The sequence below is a fragment of the Scyliorhinus torazame genome, chromosome 21, assembly GCF_047496885.1.
Source record: "Scyliorhinus torazame isolate Kashiwa2021f chromosome 21, sScyTor2.1, whole genome shotgun sequence".
Taxonomy (NCBI): Eukaryota; Metazoa; Chordata; class Chondrichthyes; order Carcharhiniformes; family Scyliorhinidae; genus Scyliorhinus; species Scyliorhinus torazame.
Window position 1 is genome coordinate 92,852,808 of NC_092727.1, and position 17,860 is coordinate 92,870,667.

Below are 17,860 nucleotides of genomic sequence, written 5' to 3' on the forward strand. Positions count from 1 at the left end.
TCTAGGCATTGCCACCTGGTGCCAGATTGGCACTGTCAGGGTTTGGGCCTTTCCCATTTGAGGGGGGTTCGCAGGGGCCTCAACAAAGTTGTGGAGATGAAGGGGGGGGGGGGGGGTCAGTAAAGCTGATGGGGAGCCTGAAAGGAGAGGGGAGAGGAGGAGATCAGTTCTACTGTTCAATATGGCGCCCCGATCTGCGAGGGGCCGTTTCTGCTAGCAAGATCAGCTTAGGAATCTCTTGAGTGTGGCCATGGAGAAATTCCCTGAGGCCAAAAAAGTAAAGTGCTGTTGAAAAGCGAGGTGATTCTCTATGCTGCAGCTGCTGAGAAACACCCCGCCAAACGCGCCCAAAAGCGGACTTACTTTTGTCCGTTGAATTGTCTGCTGGTGGGATATTCATCCAGGGAATCCGGGAGATGGCGATAAGCCAATGCTTCGTTCTGTAAATCAATATAATTCCCCCCTTGGCCAGCGCCCCACCCCCACCCCCACTCCTCCTTCTGTAGCCATCTGGGATGGCCACTCACAAAGGGAAATATGGCCACTTGCAAAGAATCAAGGGAAATATGGCCAATGCAGGATCCAGACGATCTCCGAGCTTAAGTGTATATTTGCCACTAGAGAACCAGACACTATCAAAACCCCCAGCTGGTTTACATTCTAATGGCCCATTTCCCCAGGACAAAAGACTTGTACTCCGGTATCAGATACAGATCCAGACACATCAGCGCCACTCCCTTCACCCAGGAAGCCCAAACAGCCAAGGTCAATGACCACTCAGGACACGCCCAGCCATCAAGGCACCTGACCCTTCATTGGCTCAAATCTAAGGCAGTAATCAAAGCCTGCCAAATTATTGGGTCCAAAGCTAAGGAACACCCAAAAGAGCGCGAAGTCCCCAAAGGATAAAGAGAGACACTGCCATGTGTTCGATCTCTTTTGGCCCTGGCACACTGGCACTCTTTGGCCCGGCATATACCTCAAGCCAACTGCAGCACCACGACCAGAAGTAAGTTCAAGATCAACGACAGCTACCAAATGAATGAGCCTAGCAGAACCAGACCCAGCCACTCCAGATCCCAACAAAGGCCTTGTTCCTCTGTCAAAGCTGGGTGCCTGAAGCTAAATACAGGTTGTTGTAATGTTAGGTATAATTTAGCTTGTAGTGTTTTTATGTTGCATGTGTGAGTTAATCTGGTGTGTAAATAAACTATTATTGAACTTGAACTAACTGACTGGTTGTTGGGTCTTTGATCGATATCTGGTTGAACCTTGCGGTGGTATCATTTGATACCTGGCGACTCTGAAAGCAAGATCCTCATTATTAACAGTCAGACTAATATCTGACTAAAGTAGATACACCAGACTTGGCAACATTATTGGTGTCTCTTTTGTCAATTGGCAACATTATTGGCGACGCCAGTGGGATAGTATTCCACTCATTAAAAAGAGCAACATTATTGGCGACCTCTGACGGGACTCGACCTAGAAGTAATTTTGTCACTCCGAGAGAACCCACAAAACGTTAAATTAGAAACCCAATTGGAAAAGTGAAAGAAACCACAAGTGTAAGACCCGTATTGATCAAACCTCCAAGATTCAGAAGTGTGTAGTAATTTGCATGCGTACTAACAGGGATATAAGGTAAACTTGTTAGATTTTGTTGTGTAAAAACTATCGGGAGTTTTGTGAACTGGAAAATAGCTTAGGCTATACCCGCTGTTTGCATCGCCGCCCTATTCCCCCCTGTCTCAAATTTAGGATACAGAAAAGAGATACTCGTAGAAATTGCAGCAAAATCAATGGAACGCCTTATGAACCCACAGGAACCCGAGGTCGCAGCGACCAGTAGAGCAGAGCAGTGTCCCGTATGGGAAGAGGAACTAAGGAAATACTTAAAGGGGAAAGGATGGCCCCTTTGGTCTGAGGTTTGTTCGAATGAAGAGTCAGGTCCTGGTAGTATCGGACAAACTTGGTGGGACAACCTAACCGAGATACACAAGAAGAGTTTAGGAAAAGTTTGTAAGCCGATGGCAATCGTGTCCTGTCTGGCACAATTGCGAGGCACAGGAGGTTGTGAGGACGCTGCGCAGACAGCTTGTGGAGAAAGAGGAGACGAGTGAGGGAAATGTTAGCAAGTGTGAAAAAGTTACTGAGCAACTCTGAGAGCAGCTAGCAGCAAAAGACAAGGAGATGGCTGATGTCAAACGGGCACACCAATCTTGTATAGTTCACCTCAGCAGCTTTCAGACGATAAGGCCTACCAAGATACACAACGCGCAGTTTTGGTAAGAGAAGAGATGGAACAACAGGTAGAACAGTTAAAGAAGCAATGTGCAGATTTGAAGGCAGCTTTACGAGCACCCCACAGTTCCACAACGGAACAAAGGCAGTGTTCAGTGGACTACGCCAAATGCAGGCAGCAAATTTCAAGGTTACAGTCACTGCTTTCAGTGCAAAATGTTTACAGAGACACCCTTGGACCAAATTTAGACCATGAAAATGGCCCCTATTGGCAGGAACTCAATGAAACTGCCCATAGATATGTAGAGGCCACTGAGAATCAGAATAGAGGCCCTCAGGCCCCAAAAGGTAAAGCACCCGCACCACCGACTGCACAGGCAGCACACAACCCCATGAATCCAATCACCACGCAGTGCAAATCACCGATAGAAGAACACAATTGAGAGATACGTGAGACAAAATAGAACCATTCCAACCCACAGCAGACTCATCATTTCTTTGAGCGAGTAAGACAACAGACAGTTATGTACGGTCTGGATGAACCGGTGGAAGTGAAGCTTATACTAATGAGCCTTGACCCATCCATTAGTTCAGCATTACCCAATCCACAGAATGTAGGAGGAGGAAGCCTCCAGGACAGGAAGGCAGGTATTTTAGATGCAATTGGTTATAACAGAGGAGATCCCGTAGAAGGTCTAAATCGCTGCAGATAAAATAAGGGAGAGCATCCGACTGCATACGCAGGATGCCTTTGGATACACTTTAAAGCGACATTTGGAGATTTAGTCCGTGCACACTTAAATGTCGAAAACACAACCAAATGGACCCATATTTTAGTCTCCCACGCCACAGATGGAAGTCAAAAAGCCTGTGTGAATTATGACCCCTCAGACGCCACACATAATGAAGTGTGGGTTCTGAAGAGGCTTTCTAGAGCTTGGGAACAATCCCTACATAAAAGGACAGAGCAGGAGAAGGCAGAAGCAAATATGAATCCAGTAAGGACACATCAGGATCCCGCATGGGAAAACAAAGGTAGAAATGGCGGACGGCACCACAGAGCACAGGGATGCTATAATTGTGGACAAAAGGGATATTATGCCCACAAATGCAATGCCCCCCTGAATCAGCAAGTGAACGCCCCACATAGCAAAAATGCCAGGCCTATACACAGTGTTAGCACCCACCCAGCCAATTCTGCCATAAATAGCACAGATTGACAGTGTTCGGACTCCCCAACTTGGTTCTGGGACAAGTCAGGTTGACCAGTAGTCACAGGCACAGTCCGGGGACACCCCGTAGAGTTCCTTTGGGACACAGGAGGGTCCCGCACAATGTTTCAGCGAGATAAATGGCCCACTACAGACACTAGCTCACTTAGCGGATTTACAGGACATATCCAGCAGGGATATATTACAGCCCCCGTAGATAATCAAATCGGAAACATTAATACCAAGCACCCCATGGTTTTAGTAGATTTGCCCCAAACAGCAGAACACATTTTAGGGATTGACTTCATGAGTTCACATAACCGTTCCTTTGACCCCGTGAATAAGTGTGTTTGGAAAATGGCTAGAACAGCGAGAGCCCCCGCCATGCTCACAGTAGGAGACTACGAACATAGAATCTGCTCCGTAGGCGACTATTGGTTTGATCCGCAAGCCATTAGTACAGATAAGGCGATTAGAGAGGTCCTAAGAAAACATAAAGCATCCTTCCCCCAGCACAAGCACGATTGTGGAAAAATTCCGGGAACAGTAACAATTACAGGTCCTGATCCCAAGCCCCAGAAACAATACGGCTTCCCACAGCAAGCCGAGGGAGAAATTGCAAAAGTAATTCAAAGCTTATTAGATCAAAGTGTGATTCGGCCCGTAGCCTCAACAAACAATGCCCCAATTTGGCTTATAAAGAAACCAGACGGTTCATGGAGACTGACCATCGATTACAGACAACTCAATAAAGTAACTCCATTAGCAGCCCCACTGTTGCCACGAGTCCCGAAACAATGCTAAAGCAGGGGCTACAGGCAAGGTATTTTATGGTACTGGACATTAGCAATGGCTTCTGGTCCGTTCCATTAGATAAGAATTGCCAATACAAATTCGCCTTCACAGATTGTTAAGGGTCTAGGGAGTATGCAGTCGGGCAAGACCCCGGGGCCGGACGGCTATCCTGTAGAACTCTGCAAGAAATTTTCGTAACTGTTGAGTCCACTCCTGCTAAGGACCTTTAACGAGGCTAAAGAAAGAGGACCCTCCCCCCAACAATGTCACAGGCTTCGATTTCACTCATTCTCAAACGGGAGAAAGATCTGCTACAATGTGGGTCCTGTAGACCGATATCGCTCTTGAAGTTGGATGGCTAATTGCTGGCCAAGGTTTTGGCTGCTAGAATTAAGGACCGTGTCCCAGGGGTGATAGGGGAGGATCAGACAGGCTTCGCTAAGGGCAGACAATTGAACTCCCATGTACGGAGGCTCCTAAACATTATTATGATGCCCTCAGAGGGTGGGGAGGTAGTGGCTGCGATGGATGCAGAGAAAGCCTTTGACCGGGTGGAATGGGAGTACCTGGGGAGGTCATGCAGATTTTGAGGCACTTCGGCAATTTTTCGGGGTACAAATTAAACGAGAGGAAAAGCAAGATGTTTGTGATCCAAGCTAAAGGGCAGGAGAAGAGACTGGGAGAGCTTCCGCTTAAGATGGTGGAGAAGAGCTTTCGGTACCTAGGTATACAGGTGGCTCGGAACTGGGATGCCCTCCACAAGCTTAATTTATCCCGGCTGGTAGAGCAGATGGAGGGGGACTTTAAAAGGTGGGGCATGCTTCCGCTTTCTCTAGCAGGGAGGGTGCAGACCGTTAAAATGATGGTCCTCCCCAGATTTCTGTTCGTCTTCCAGTGCCTTCCCATCTTCATCCCTAAGTCATTCTTTAAGTGGGTGAACAAAATCATCTCGGGATTTATATGGGCAAATAAGACCCCGCGAGTAAAGAGACTGTATCTAGAGCGCAGTCCGGGGGGTGGGGGGGGGGGGGGGTGGGGTGGGGGGGGATCTGCCGCTGCCGAATTTTTGCAGTTACTATTGGGCGGCTAATATAGCCATGATTAGGAAATGGGCACTGGGGGAGGGGTCGACGTGGGTGCGGTTAGAGGCGGCGTCATGTAAAGGCACCAGCTTAGGGGCACTTGTAACGGCACCTCTGCTGTTCTTGCCTGCGCGCTACTCCTCAAGTCCGGGGGTGGCGGTGGCATTAAGGATCTGGGGTCAGTGGAGAAGACACAGGGGGGTGGAGGGAGCCTCAGTTTGGACCCCGATACGCAACAATCCCAGATTTGTCCCGGGCAAGATTGACGGAGCGCTTCAAAGCTGGCATAGGGCAGGTATTAAAAGGATGGGGGACCTGTTTTTCCCAGCTTGAAAGCACTGGAGGAGAAATTCAATTTGCCCCCTGGACATGCCTTCAGATACCTTCAGGTACGTGCCGTTCTTAAGAAACAGGTGGTGACATTTCCGTTGCTACCGCCACACAGTATACAAGATAGGGTGGTCTCCGGCACCATGAGGGGAAGGTGTCGGACATCTACCAGGAACTACAGGAGGCGGAGGAAACCCCAGTGGAGGAACATAAGGGCAAGTGGGAGGAGGAGCTAGGCGGGGAGCTGGATGCGGGCCTGTGGGCGGATGCCCTAAACAGGGTTAATTCCTCATCATCATGTGCCAGGCTTAGCTTAATCCAGTTTAAGGTGGTCCACCGGGCACACATGACGGCAACCAGAATGTGCAAGTTCTTTGGGGTTGAGCATAGATGTGCGAGGTGTGCGGGAAGCCCAGCAGACCATGTCCATGTGTTCTGGGCATGCCCGGCTCTTAAGGGATTCTGGCAGGGACTTGCTAAGGCAATGTCCAAGATCTTAGACACGCGGGTGGGGCCGAGTCCAGAGATAGCGATCTTTGGTGTGTCGGACGATCCGGGTGTTCAGGAAGCGAAAGAGGCCGACGTGTTGGCCTTTGCCTCCCTGGTAGCCCGGAGGGACTCAAAGCCCCCGAGTGTGGAGACCTGGATTGGTGACATGGCTGGGTTTCTCAGTCTCGAGAAAATAAAGTTTGCCTTGAGTGGGTCCATGATGGGGTTCTCTCGGAGGTGGCAGCCGTTCCTCGACTTTCTAGGAGAGTATTAAATGTCAGCAGCAGCAGCAACTCGGGGGGGGGGGGGGGGGGGGGGGGGGGAATATAACATATTCTTGTTCTTTTTTCTGTATATAATGTTAACGATTACCTTGTGTTAAATGTTGTTAACGGTTATGCGAAAAATTATGTTTTGATAAAAATTTGAATAAAAATAAGAATAAAAATAATTTTTTTTTTAAAAATTCACCTTCACGTTCCAAGGACTGCAATATACGTGGACATGCCTTCCGCAAGGTTTCCACAACTCCTCCTCCATTTTCCACCGACAATTTGATTGTTAAATTTACCTTGCCCCATAATGTCACTGCACTCTGGTCATTTTTAGGACTGGTTGGTTACTGTAGGAACCATATAAACGGTTTCGCCACCAAGGCAGCCCCACTTTCCGAGCTCCTAAAAAAGGACGCCCCTTGGGAATGGCTTCCACAGCATACGGATGCCATTGATGCATTAAAATGCGCCCTAGGTACAGCCCCCACTTTGCAGGTACCAGACCCACACTCCCCATACGCCATGGCGACCACCGACCGAACCCTATCGGCCGTACTACTCCAAGAAAGGCACGATCGTTTAGGATCCGTAGCCTATGCCTCACGGGTTTTGGACCCAGTGGAGCAAGGATTTTCAGCCTGCGAAAGGCACTTGCTCGCAGTTTTTGGGCTGTTCAGTACTTCGCATACATCACAGGCCTCAACCCCGTAACGATTTTAACCGAGCACACCCCAACGCAACTACTGTTAGATGGTAGGTTAAAGGACGGTTCAGTTAGCCAGATTAGAGCAGCGCACTGGACCCTACTCTTACAAGGAAGGGACATCACAGTAACAAGGACAAAGACGCACACATTTTTAGCAGATAATTTGCAGTATGAAGGAACCCCACGTGAGTGCCAGATCATTGCAGCCAAACACCAGACAGGACCCTTTATTCCAAAATCGCTGCACCCACGTGTAGGTAGTAAAGCACCGAATCCCCCGACCACGGATAACTCTTTAAAAATTTGGTTCCTCCACCATTGACAATGGAAAAAGGATTACAGGATGTGGTATATATGTGGAAGACGCGCTGGAGATATCGCTAAAATTACCAGGTCACTTAGGATTGCAGCAATTGTATATACAGTGCAGCACCCATATTCTTTCCTGACCCCCGCAGATATTTATTTGGACAGTTTATATGTCTGTAACAGTTTGACGGAATTCCTGCACCTGTGGGAATCTAGAGGATTCATATCCGCCGCCGGTAAACCCCTACCCTCAGCGCCATTACTGAAGCACATTCTTGACACAGCTGAAGACCGCACATATGACATCATAAAGGTTTGAAGCCATCATCATTCCTCCCCACCCGGTAACATAAAAGCAGACGCCCTAGCAAAGGCAGGATCACGACACGGTCTCTTTTGGCACCCCCCCCGAGAGTGCCCCAGTACACACAGTCCAGGTCTCACAGACGAATATCCAAGATTTAGCACCGGTCCAAAAAGAAGACGACACTCTTCAGCAAATTTTAAACGGTAACTTCCCTGCCCCCTACGACAAATTCAAGGACACACTGATGGTACAGGATGGAATAATTTTAAAGAATGGAATCTATGTGGTCCCCACCCAGGACAGGAACCAGATAATTTGCCAATTTCACGATGGACACGGACATCTGGAGATAGAAACCACCATTGCCCACTTAAGATCTTTGTGCTGGTGGCCCGATTTAAAAGCAGACGTCACGCATTATATCGAAAACTGTTTAATTTGTGCACAAACTAATCTATAAAGATATTCCAGGAAAGGTCAGTTAAGGCACACCCGACCTGTTAATGGCCCATGGACAAATTTATAGCTCGATTACATTGGTCCCCTCCCCCTCCCTGCAGAAAAGGTTTTACATATGTGTTGGTAGTGATCGACACCTTCACAAAATGGGTGGAAGCATTTCCCTCCAGGACAAACACGGCTAAAGGAGCAGCCAAGATTTTAATACAGCAAATATTTACACGCTAGGGACTCCCCCGCAACATTGAATTGGACCAAGGTTCGCATTTTACAGGAAGAGTGATGCAGAATGTTTTGACGATTTTTGGGACAAAACAAAAATTCCATATTACCCATCACCCACAATCCAGCGGCATTGTGGAACGTATGAACTGAACCCTAAAAGCGACTATCAGGAAAATGGTGCAACAGCACAACATTACATGGGACACAGTTCTCCCATTTGTACTTATGTTTATTAAGAATACGGTATCAAGTTCCACAGGATTCACACCCCCCCCCCCCCACACACCCTTATGACCGGACGACCCATGAAAGGAACTGAATATTTATTAGGACTTGATTTGGCCAGCCCCACAGTCACCGCCCTCACCCACGAAAAAGCAGTCTAACAGGTAATGGAAAATATTAAGGCTGCCCAGCTCGCTGCAGCTGTCCGACTCGGCGTTAGGAAAACGCAGAGTAAGGCCTGCTTTGATAAAACAGTACACCCAGTAGAGTATACAGTTGGTCAGCAGGTGATGGCTCCCTATATAACCCCAGTTCATTCCTCTCCCCTAAATTTGCAGGACCCTACTCAATTTCAGATAAAGTAAGTCCCTCGGTATATAAAATAACGTATCCTAATGGAAAGTCAGGATGATTTCATATCAACCAACTTAAGGTTTATGCAACCCAGTGCAGCTACTCACACCATGTCTCCCTGGCAATAGCAGACGACTACGCCCCGCCCACTGACAACCTAGTCCGACCCTCCCCCAGCCAGGACAACACGTCCACAGACCCGACCTCGTCTCCGCCCCCAGGAACGACTTTCCACCTTGAACTTGATTCGGACGCTAGCGACAGCGCTCCAGACTTATTTGAAATCAACGACCAATGGCACAACCGCCCAGGCCCCAGTCGCTCCAGCCCCAGAAACCCTGACCAAGATATGTTTGGCCCCTCATACCCCCTTTCATTGCCACAACCAGAACTAGCGCCACTGCCTGACGATAGAAATTTGCCCTTTGCAGCTACCGCCCCTTCTGACCTACAATTCCCTCTTGGCACCGCGATAACTCTTGTTGATTGATAAGGAACGACGATTCAGATCCCACAACGGCCCACGCGGCCACGGCACGAAAACACCAGACACGAGTTTGGCAACCAGGAGATGGTGATGACTCAGAGTCTGACTCCCGTTATGGTAACCCTTTTACAACGCTTTTTGACATGGAACCCTGAGGTGTCCAGATGATGAGAAAAAGGAACCGATTGAGATTTACGGTGTCCTATTTTCTGATGGAGCCTGCCTGCCTTTATTTCTTTAATTTTTTGATACCGTTTATTCTTCCGGTCTCAGATGTTTAATTAATGTCGCCTGTCCAATAAATTTCTTGATGCAGTCATGATTACTCTTCCGCACATTGTCGGAGTCCATATTTTTGCAAATACTTTCCGCTCGTGTAAGGTCACCCAGGCAGTGAAGTAACGGCGCTAATCCCTGCCCTGCCTGAGGACCCCCTATGTATTCAGTCAGCCACGCTCTGGTAATGGAGCAACGGCACTGATCACCGCCCTACCCGGGGATTCCACCCATTCTTGCTCTGCCGCGGCTCATACGCACCCCATGTTCCCATCACTGATTTGGAAAGGTTTTTTAAAACTCTTTACTGTCTCTGGCAGGTCTTTGTTTCCCCTGATCTGTTCATTTTGCGGGTGGTTTAAAGAATGCTCTTTGTTACAGCCTCTGCACACAGCTCTTTACTTTCAGCGACTCTTTGGTCGCTACCCTGTGAGAAATGAACATTTTGTGTTGTTTTTACATGTATAAACTCTGGTTCACAATTAAGATGTCAACAATGAGGCCTGATGGGAAACTTAACATGTCAAGTTCTGAGTAAGCTATAGTGAGCGAGTTGTTGTAACTATGTACAAGGCTGACCTTCGGGGAAGAACGGGATGTACAATAACAGAAATTGCTAAGCAAGGAGGAAGATAGCAGGTGCAAGCAGGGGGCCTCATTCTTATCTTTAACTGACGGTCCAAGGATATACCAGGAGCTGACAGAAACCACTATGCAAGGGGGAGGCCAAATAAGGGATCACTGATAAGGGAACTGCCCTTTCTATAGTTTGTGGGATGTATTTCTCACGGATTGTTTCTCACGGATTGTATTTTCATGGATTGTATATAACAAAGTGATGCTGTGTGAATTCTGTGTGTCTGCTATTGCTTACTGGCGGCACCCGCTCTTGTAAGATCGATAATAAATACTTCTTCAGAATTTGACGAAGTGTAAATTATTAAAAGGTGAGCGGTGTTTCTCACAATTGGGGGCTCGTGGCCGGGATAGTTTTCATTGATCGAGGGGGGCGGCTGAAGAGGAACCGAGAAGTCGCGTCCCGTTATTTAAACGGTCTCGTACTTCATCTTGAGTAGTTACCCACGGTTAACTGAACACCTTCCTAGGGTAGTCATTCTGAAGAAGCAAATAACGGAATATAGTGGCAGGCACGCCGTGAAAGTGAAAGTCAGACAACTCTGTGCACGGAGCAAGGTAAGAAAAACGACTTTTAAGTATTACCTTGTTGACTTCAGTTTGTATCTAGACATCCGCATAAGTGTATGGGCGGATTGATGATATAAGTACTTTCAGAATTGTGATTGTTTTGACGGACCGGTCATAACTAGACACTTTACTTAGAAATAAGTGAAAGTTGATTACATTACAATGGGAAGTAAAAACTCGAAACAAGGAGACGGCGCCGATAAGAAAATCCCTAAGGATATCCCACCAGAAAGTCCAGTGGGTCGGATGTTAGTGAATTGGGATTTTGAGAGCCATGTACAAAAAAAATAAGGACAGGAAAACAATGATAAAATTTTGTTGCTTCATATGGATAAAAGAAGCAATCCGTAAACCCTCAGTCTTTTGGCCGAAATATGGTTCGGACGAAGATTGGGTGTGTCAAATTTTGAATATATATCAATGATAAAAAACCCTGTTCCGATAAAGAAGTAAGTTACGCGAGTTGTTGGCTTCCCAGCAGGAACGCCACCCGAATATATCCATTAATCCCACAGGGCGAAGACGTTCCCACAGCCCCTCTTAAACAATGGGACGTCCTAGATAATTTGCCACCCCCTTATAAGAATAAGTCAATCGACAAGGACTCGCCAAATGACCAACAAATGAATAAAGGCAAATCAGAGAAAGTCCCTGAACAAGAAGGAGAGAGTCAAATGATATTAAGATCCACGAAAGGACAGGGAAAGGAACCAGAAATTTTAAAAATGAACCTCCTTCGGGAAGTCCCTATTGGAGAGGGAGAAGTAGGATTTGTAAATTCTCCTTTAAATTCAGGAGAAGTCAGAGCATTCAAAAAAAAAGATATCTATGTACGTTAATGGAAGACACCTTAGGACTGGCGGAACAATTCAATCAGTTCTTAGGTCCTAATATATACACATGGACCAAATTAATGTCCATTATGAGTATCCTATTCACGGGGGAAGAAAGGGGTATGATTAGAAGAGCAGGCATGGGACTGTGGGAGAATAAACACCCGACAGGGGGAAGCGATAAAGACAGAGAGAGAGAGATACAGAGAGAGAAAGAGACAGAGAGAGAGAGACAGATACAGAGAGAGAGAGACAGGTAGAGAGAGAGAGATACAGAGAGAGACAGACAGAGAGATACAGAGAGACAGAGCGAGAGAGAGAGAGAAAGAGACAGAGAGAGAGATACAAAGAACAGAGAGAGAGAGAGATACAGAGAGAAAGAAACAGAGAGACAGAGAGAGAGAGAGATACAGAGAACACAGAGAGAGAGAGACAGAGAGATACAGAGAGGGAGAGACAGGCAGAGAGAGAGAGATACAGAGAGAAAGAGAGAGACAGAGAGAGAGACAGATACAGAGAGAGGGAGACAGGCAGAGAGAGAGAGAGACAGACAGAGAGATACAGAGAGACAGAGGGAGAGAGAGAGAGAAAGAGACAGAGAGAGAGAGATACAGAGAACAGAGAGACAGAGAGAGACAGCGAGAGAGAGATACAGAGAACAGAGAGAGAGAGAGAGACAGAGAGATACAGAGAAAGAGAGAGACAGGCAGAGAGAGAGAGATACAGAGACAGAGAGAGAGAACAGAGAGACAGAGAGAGAGAGATACAGAGAGAGATAGAGAGACAGGCAGAGAGAGAGGGATACAGAGACAGAGAGAGAGAGACAGAGAGAGAGATACAGACAGAGGCAGAGAGATACAGAGACAGAGAGAGAACAGAGAGACAGAGAGAGACATAGAGAGACAGAGAGAGAGACAGAGAGAGAGAGAGAGACAGGCAGAGAGAGAGAGATACAGAGACAGCGGGATACAGAGACAGAGAGAGAGAACAGAGAGACAGAGAGAGAGAGATACAGAGAGAGATAGAGAGACAGGCAGAGAGAGAGGGATACAGAGACAGAGAGAGAGAGACAGAGAGAGAGATACAGACAGAGACAGAGAGATACAGAGACAGAGAGAGAACAGAGAGACAGAGAGAGAGACAGAGAGAGACATAGAGAGACAGAGAGAGAGAACAGAGAGACAGAGAGATACAGAGAGACAGAGAGAGAGAGAGAGAGAAAGAGACAGAGAGAGAGAGATACAGAGCACAGAGAGGGAGATACAGAGAGACAGAGAGAGAAAGAGACAGAGAGAGACAGAGAGAGAGATACAGAGAACAGAGAGAGAGAGAGAGACAGAGAGAGAGAGACAGAGAGAGAGATACAGAGAGAAAGACAGAGAGAGACAGAGACAGAGATACAGAGACAGAGAGAGAGAGAGACAGACAGAGAGAGAGATACAGAGAGAGAGAGAGTGACAGGCAGAGAGAGAGAGATACAGAGAGAGACAGACAGAGAGATACAGAGAGACAGAGAGAGAAAGAGACAGAGAGAGACAGAGAGAGAGAGATACAGAGAACAGAGAGAGAGAGAGATACAGAGAGACAGAGAGAGAAAGAGACAGAGAGAGACAGAGAGAGAGAGATACAGAGAACAGAGAGAGAGAGATACAGAGAGAGAGACAGAGACTGAGAGAGATACAGAGAGAAAGAGACAGGCAGAGAGAGAGAGATACAGAGACAGAGAGAGAGAACAGAGAGACAGAGAGAGAAAGAGACAGAGAGAGACAAAGAGACAGAGAGAGACAGAGAGAGGGATACAGAGAGAGACAGAGAAGGCTGCAACATGCCTGGAGTCAGTGTTTCAATACAGAGAGAGAGAGAGAGAGACAGTTTGTTACAGAGAAGGCTGCAAATACTGAAATAAGCTTACCCTACAACCACCGCCACCGCAGGCAGAGTCTCTAAAATCATTCTGGAGCAAATAGTTCCCCGATACGGGTTGGTAGAAAATATAGACTCGCACAGGGGAAGTCACTTTACCTCTAAGGTCTTATCAACCGCAGTGTCAGTTCCCCGTCCGGCAAGTTCCCAATATAGCATACAACCCTGCCAACCGCAGGGGCCCAACAACCAGGCATTTCAAAATAATTATTATAATTAATAAATTAATCAAATTTGATACTACTGATTCAGTAACATTTCAATAATAGTATTTTAGCTCAAATTCATCGACTGGGAATAAAAGTTGGATTGCTGCCAAATTCCCGTTATCAAATGTCCTTGAACGATCTGTTCTTTTTAATCAAAGTTGTTTTGGTTTTTTTAAGACCAGCTTCCACATCATTTTAAGTTTTAATTTCCAGGCTAATTCTAAACATTTGTTTTAAAATATCAAACACAATAACTTATTAAACATTTAGGTTTTCTGTAGATGAATTTGTCGATTCTATTAAAGAAGGCACTACTAGATGTTTGGAGGTAAATTGGGACTTCCACACTCCTTGGCACCCCCCCTCATCGGGGCGGGTGGAAAGGATGAATCAAACCCTTAAAAATCATTTGTCAAAAATAATACTAGAAACTAGGCTCCCCTGGACAAAATGCTTACCGATAGCCCTTCTAAGAATCCAAACGGCTCCAAGAAAAGATTTGTGGTTGTCCCCATACGAAATGTTGTTCGGATTGCCATACCTTGGAACAATGGGAGACTGGCCCATTGCAGAATGTAAAGATAAATATGGAAAGAAATATATACTGGCACTGTTCCTCATTATCATTCCTCAGGAGACAAGGACTGCTAGCGCAGACATCTCCCCTTGAATTCGCAGTCCACAAATTTAAACCAGGAGATTGGGTACTGGTGAAATCGTGGAAGGAAACCAAGCTTCAACCCACTTGGGACGGACCGTTCCTGGTTTTGTTAACCACAGAGACTGCCATACGAACCGCGGAAAAAGGTTGGACTCATTACAGCAGAACGAAGGGTCCCGTTAAATCACCACCTGAACAGGAACAATGGCATGTGGAGGCCACTGAGGAACCATTTAAGATAAGATTGAAAAGACACTAAATCCTGAACTGTTCAATAATATGATGAAACTACAGCTAAAATGGACTATGCAATGTATAATAATATTAATGATGTGTGAGTTCAGAATTGGTCGTATGGCTACATTGACAGTCCCAGGAAGTCGGTACCCTCAGGTAATACGGACTGATCTATGCACCCTCATAGACTGCGAGTCAGCGGGGAAGGGAAAGGAGTTTAGGGTAGATTCTCTTCATTATTACCGAGGGGGGATGATTATGGAGAGGGAGGGTTGGCTGAAAAGGTTCTGCCAATTGCCCAGAGGGGCACCACCGGTCATATCCATTCACCAGATTAATGGAAATCCCCCCTCAACGTGCAAGGCTGGAACTTGTCACCCCGTATACATCACCGTAAAACACACGGCCTGGATCAAGACAGGCAATAAGGTTTGTTCACATAGACATGAGATATTCGGGGTAAACATGAGAAATGGCAAGACTGAATGCTGCTTCCGTACCTCATTAGACCAGGGAGCAACTCCCACTAATGGAACTAGGAACGACAAGGCGGAGAAAGGACAGGGAGTCAAAATAATTGAAGTGAAAGATTTAGAGCAAGCCTTTGAGATAGAGACCGGCTATGAGGGACAGAATGCGTGGATTGAGTGGGTGAGGTATTTGGCCCAGACGCTGAAGAAAGACAATTGTTATGCTTGTGCATCAGGTAGACCACAGGCCCACCTGGAGCCCTTTCCACTGGGGTGGACAGACAATAGAGGGAGCATGGAATGCATGATTGCCTTGTACCAAGATGAGACAGCCTGGGGCAACAAGACCTGCACTGCCCTATCTCTGATGTTTCCTCCTGTTAATAAGAAACTATCAGCAAACCCTCCTTCCTTCTTGGTTACCGTGACGCATCACAAATCGTGTATAAGTCGTTCTGATACGGGGCTAAGTAAAGATATGGGAGAACTCAAGACTTGTATTGAGACTAAGAACGTGACCACCCAGAGCAATTACTCATCACTAAAAATACCACGTGCGGATATATGGTGGTATTGCGGAGGAAAGATTCGAAGACCCACTCTACCCCCCCAATGGAAAGGGACATGCGCATTAGTTCAGCTAGCCATTCCGTTCAGTATAGCCAATGAAAGACAAGAGGAGAGGGGGCGTGTAAAAGGGGAACGATCTAAACGGGGCATACCCACCTCATTTGATGACAGTATTTACCTGGACCCCGTTGGCATTCCCAGAGGAGTACCAGATGAGTTCAAAGCCCGAAATCAGATTGCAGCTGGGTTCGAATCCCTCTTCTGGTGGGTTACGATCAATAAGAATGTGGATTGGATAAACTATATATACTATAATCAACAGAGGTTCATCAATTATACCAGGGACGCCGTGAAGGGCATAGCAGAACAACTGGACGCAACCAGTAGAATGGCCTGGGAGAATAGATTGGCTCTGGATATGATTTTGGCAGAGAAAGGTGGTGTATGCGTTATGCTTAAGGGACAGTGTTGCACGTTTATCCCCAACAACACGGCACCCGACGGATCGATTACCCGTGCGCTACAAGGGTTAACCACTCTGGCTGAGGAAATGGCAGACAATTCAGGGACAGACACATCCATGACTGGGTGGCTTGAATCAATGTTTGGGAAATGGAAAGGGTTAATTGTATTCATCCTCACCTCCATCATCGTGGTGATAGGAGCATTGGCGGCAATAGGCTGTTGCACCATCACGTGCGTAAGAGGCTTGGTGCAGAGGCTCATCGAAACATCCTTGACCAAGCAGATGCCATTACCCCTGGGTAAAGTAGGCCAGGATACAATTTGCCTACTAGAAAGAGGGAAGACTGAAGGAGAGGACGGCACCATAGAAAGGGAAGTTGAGAGGATGTTGGACAATTTTGGGGTAGGTTAGAAGAGGCTACAAAGTGTAAAAAGCAACAAGAGTAAAAAGAAAAAAAGGGGGATTTGTGAGAAATGAACATTTTGTGTTTTTTTTACATGTATAAACTCTGGTTCACAATTAAGATGTCAACAATGAGGCCTGATGGGAAACTTAACATGTCAAGTTCTGAGTAAGCTATAGTGAGCGAGTTGTTGTAACTATGTACAAGGCTGACCTTCGGGGAAGAACGGGATGTACAATAACAGAAATTGCTAAGCAAGGAGGAAGATAGCAGGTGCAAGCAGGGGGCCTCATTCTTATCTTTAACTGACGGTCCAAGGATATACCAGGAGCTGACAGAAACCACTATGCAAGGGGGAGGCCAAATAAGGGATCACTGATAAGGGAACTGCCCTTTCTATAGTGTGTGGGATGTGTTTCTCACGGATTGTATTTTCATGGATTGTATATAACAAAGTGATGCTGTGTGAATTCTGTGTGTCTGCTGTTGCTTACTGGCGGCACCCGCTCTTGCAAGATCGATAATAAATACTTCTTCAGAATTTGACTAAGTGTAAATTATTAAAAGGTGAGCGGTGTTTCTCACAACCCCCAACTGCTATTTACATGTTTGACACACTTCGTTGCAACAGGATTTGCTGCTGTACGCAAACTACCTCAACACTGAAGGGAGAAATTGTCCGCCCTCTCAAAGCATCGACCACACGCTGCGAGATTCCTTGCACTTTAACAGAATTTTATTTTCGGATGTCAGGGGCGCGATTCTCCGACCCCCCACCAGGTCGGAGAATCGCCGGGGGCCGGCGTGAATCCCGCCCCCGCCGTGTCCCGAATTCTCCGCCACCAGAGATTCGGCGGGGGCGGGAATTGCGGGCCCACCCCCGGCGATTCTCCGGTCCGCGATGGGCCGAAGTCCCGCCGCTGTCAACTCACGCCAGCCGGCGTGGATTGAACCACCTTTCGAACGGCGGGACAAGGCTGCGCGGGTGGGCTCCGGGGTCCTAGGGGCGCGGGGCGATCTGGCCCCGGGGGGATGCCCCCACGGTGGCCTGGCCCGCAATTGGGGCTCACCGATCCACGGGCAGGCCTGTGCCGTGGGGGCACTCTTT

At 47.2% G+C, this 17,860-nt stretch overlaps 1 protein-coding gene across 1 annotated transcript; it reads left to right on the plus strand.

Moving 5' to 3' along the window:
- The first annotated feature begins 9,445 nt into the window (after positions 1-9,445).
- On the plus strand, positions 9,446-17,269 carry LOC140398409 (uncharacterized). Its single transcript, XM_072487067.1, has 2 exons — positions 9,446-10,968; positions 14,580-17,269. The coding sequence occupies exon 2, from the start codon at positions 14,886-14,888 to the stop codon at positions 16,758-16,760; it is 1,875 nt and encodes a 624-aa protein (XP_072343168.1). The 5' UTR covers positions 9,446-10,968; positions 14,580-14,885; the 3' UTR covers positions 16,761-17,269.
- The last annotated feature ends 591 nt before the right edge of the window (positions 17,270-17,860 follow it).

What these genes read in the sequence shown, in the direction of transcription:
- LOC140398409 (XM_072487067.1), top strand. Translation starts at nt 14,886, where the DNA reads ATGATGAAACTACAGCTAAAATGGACTATGCAATGTATAATAATATTA.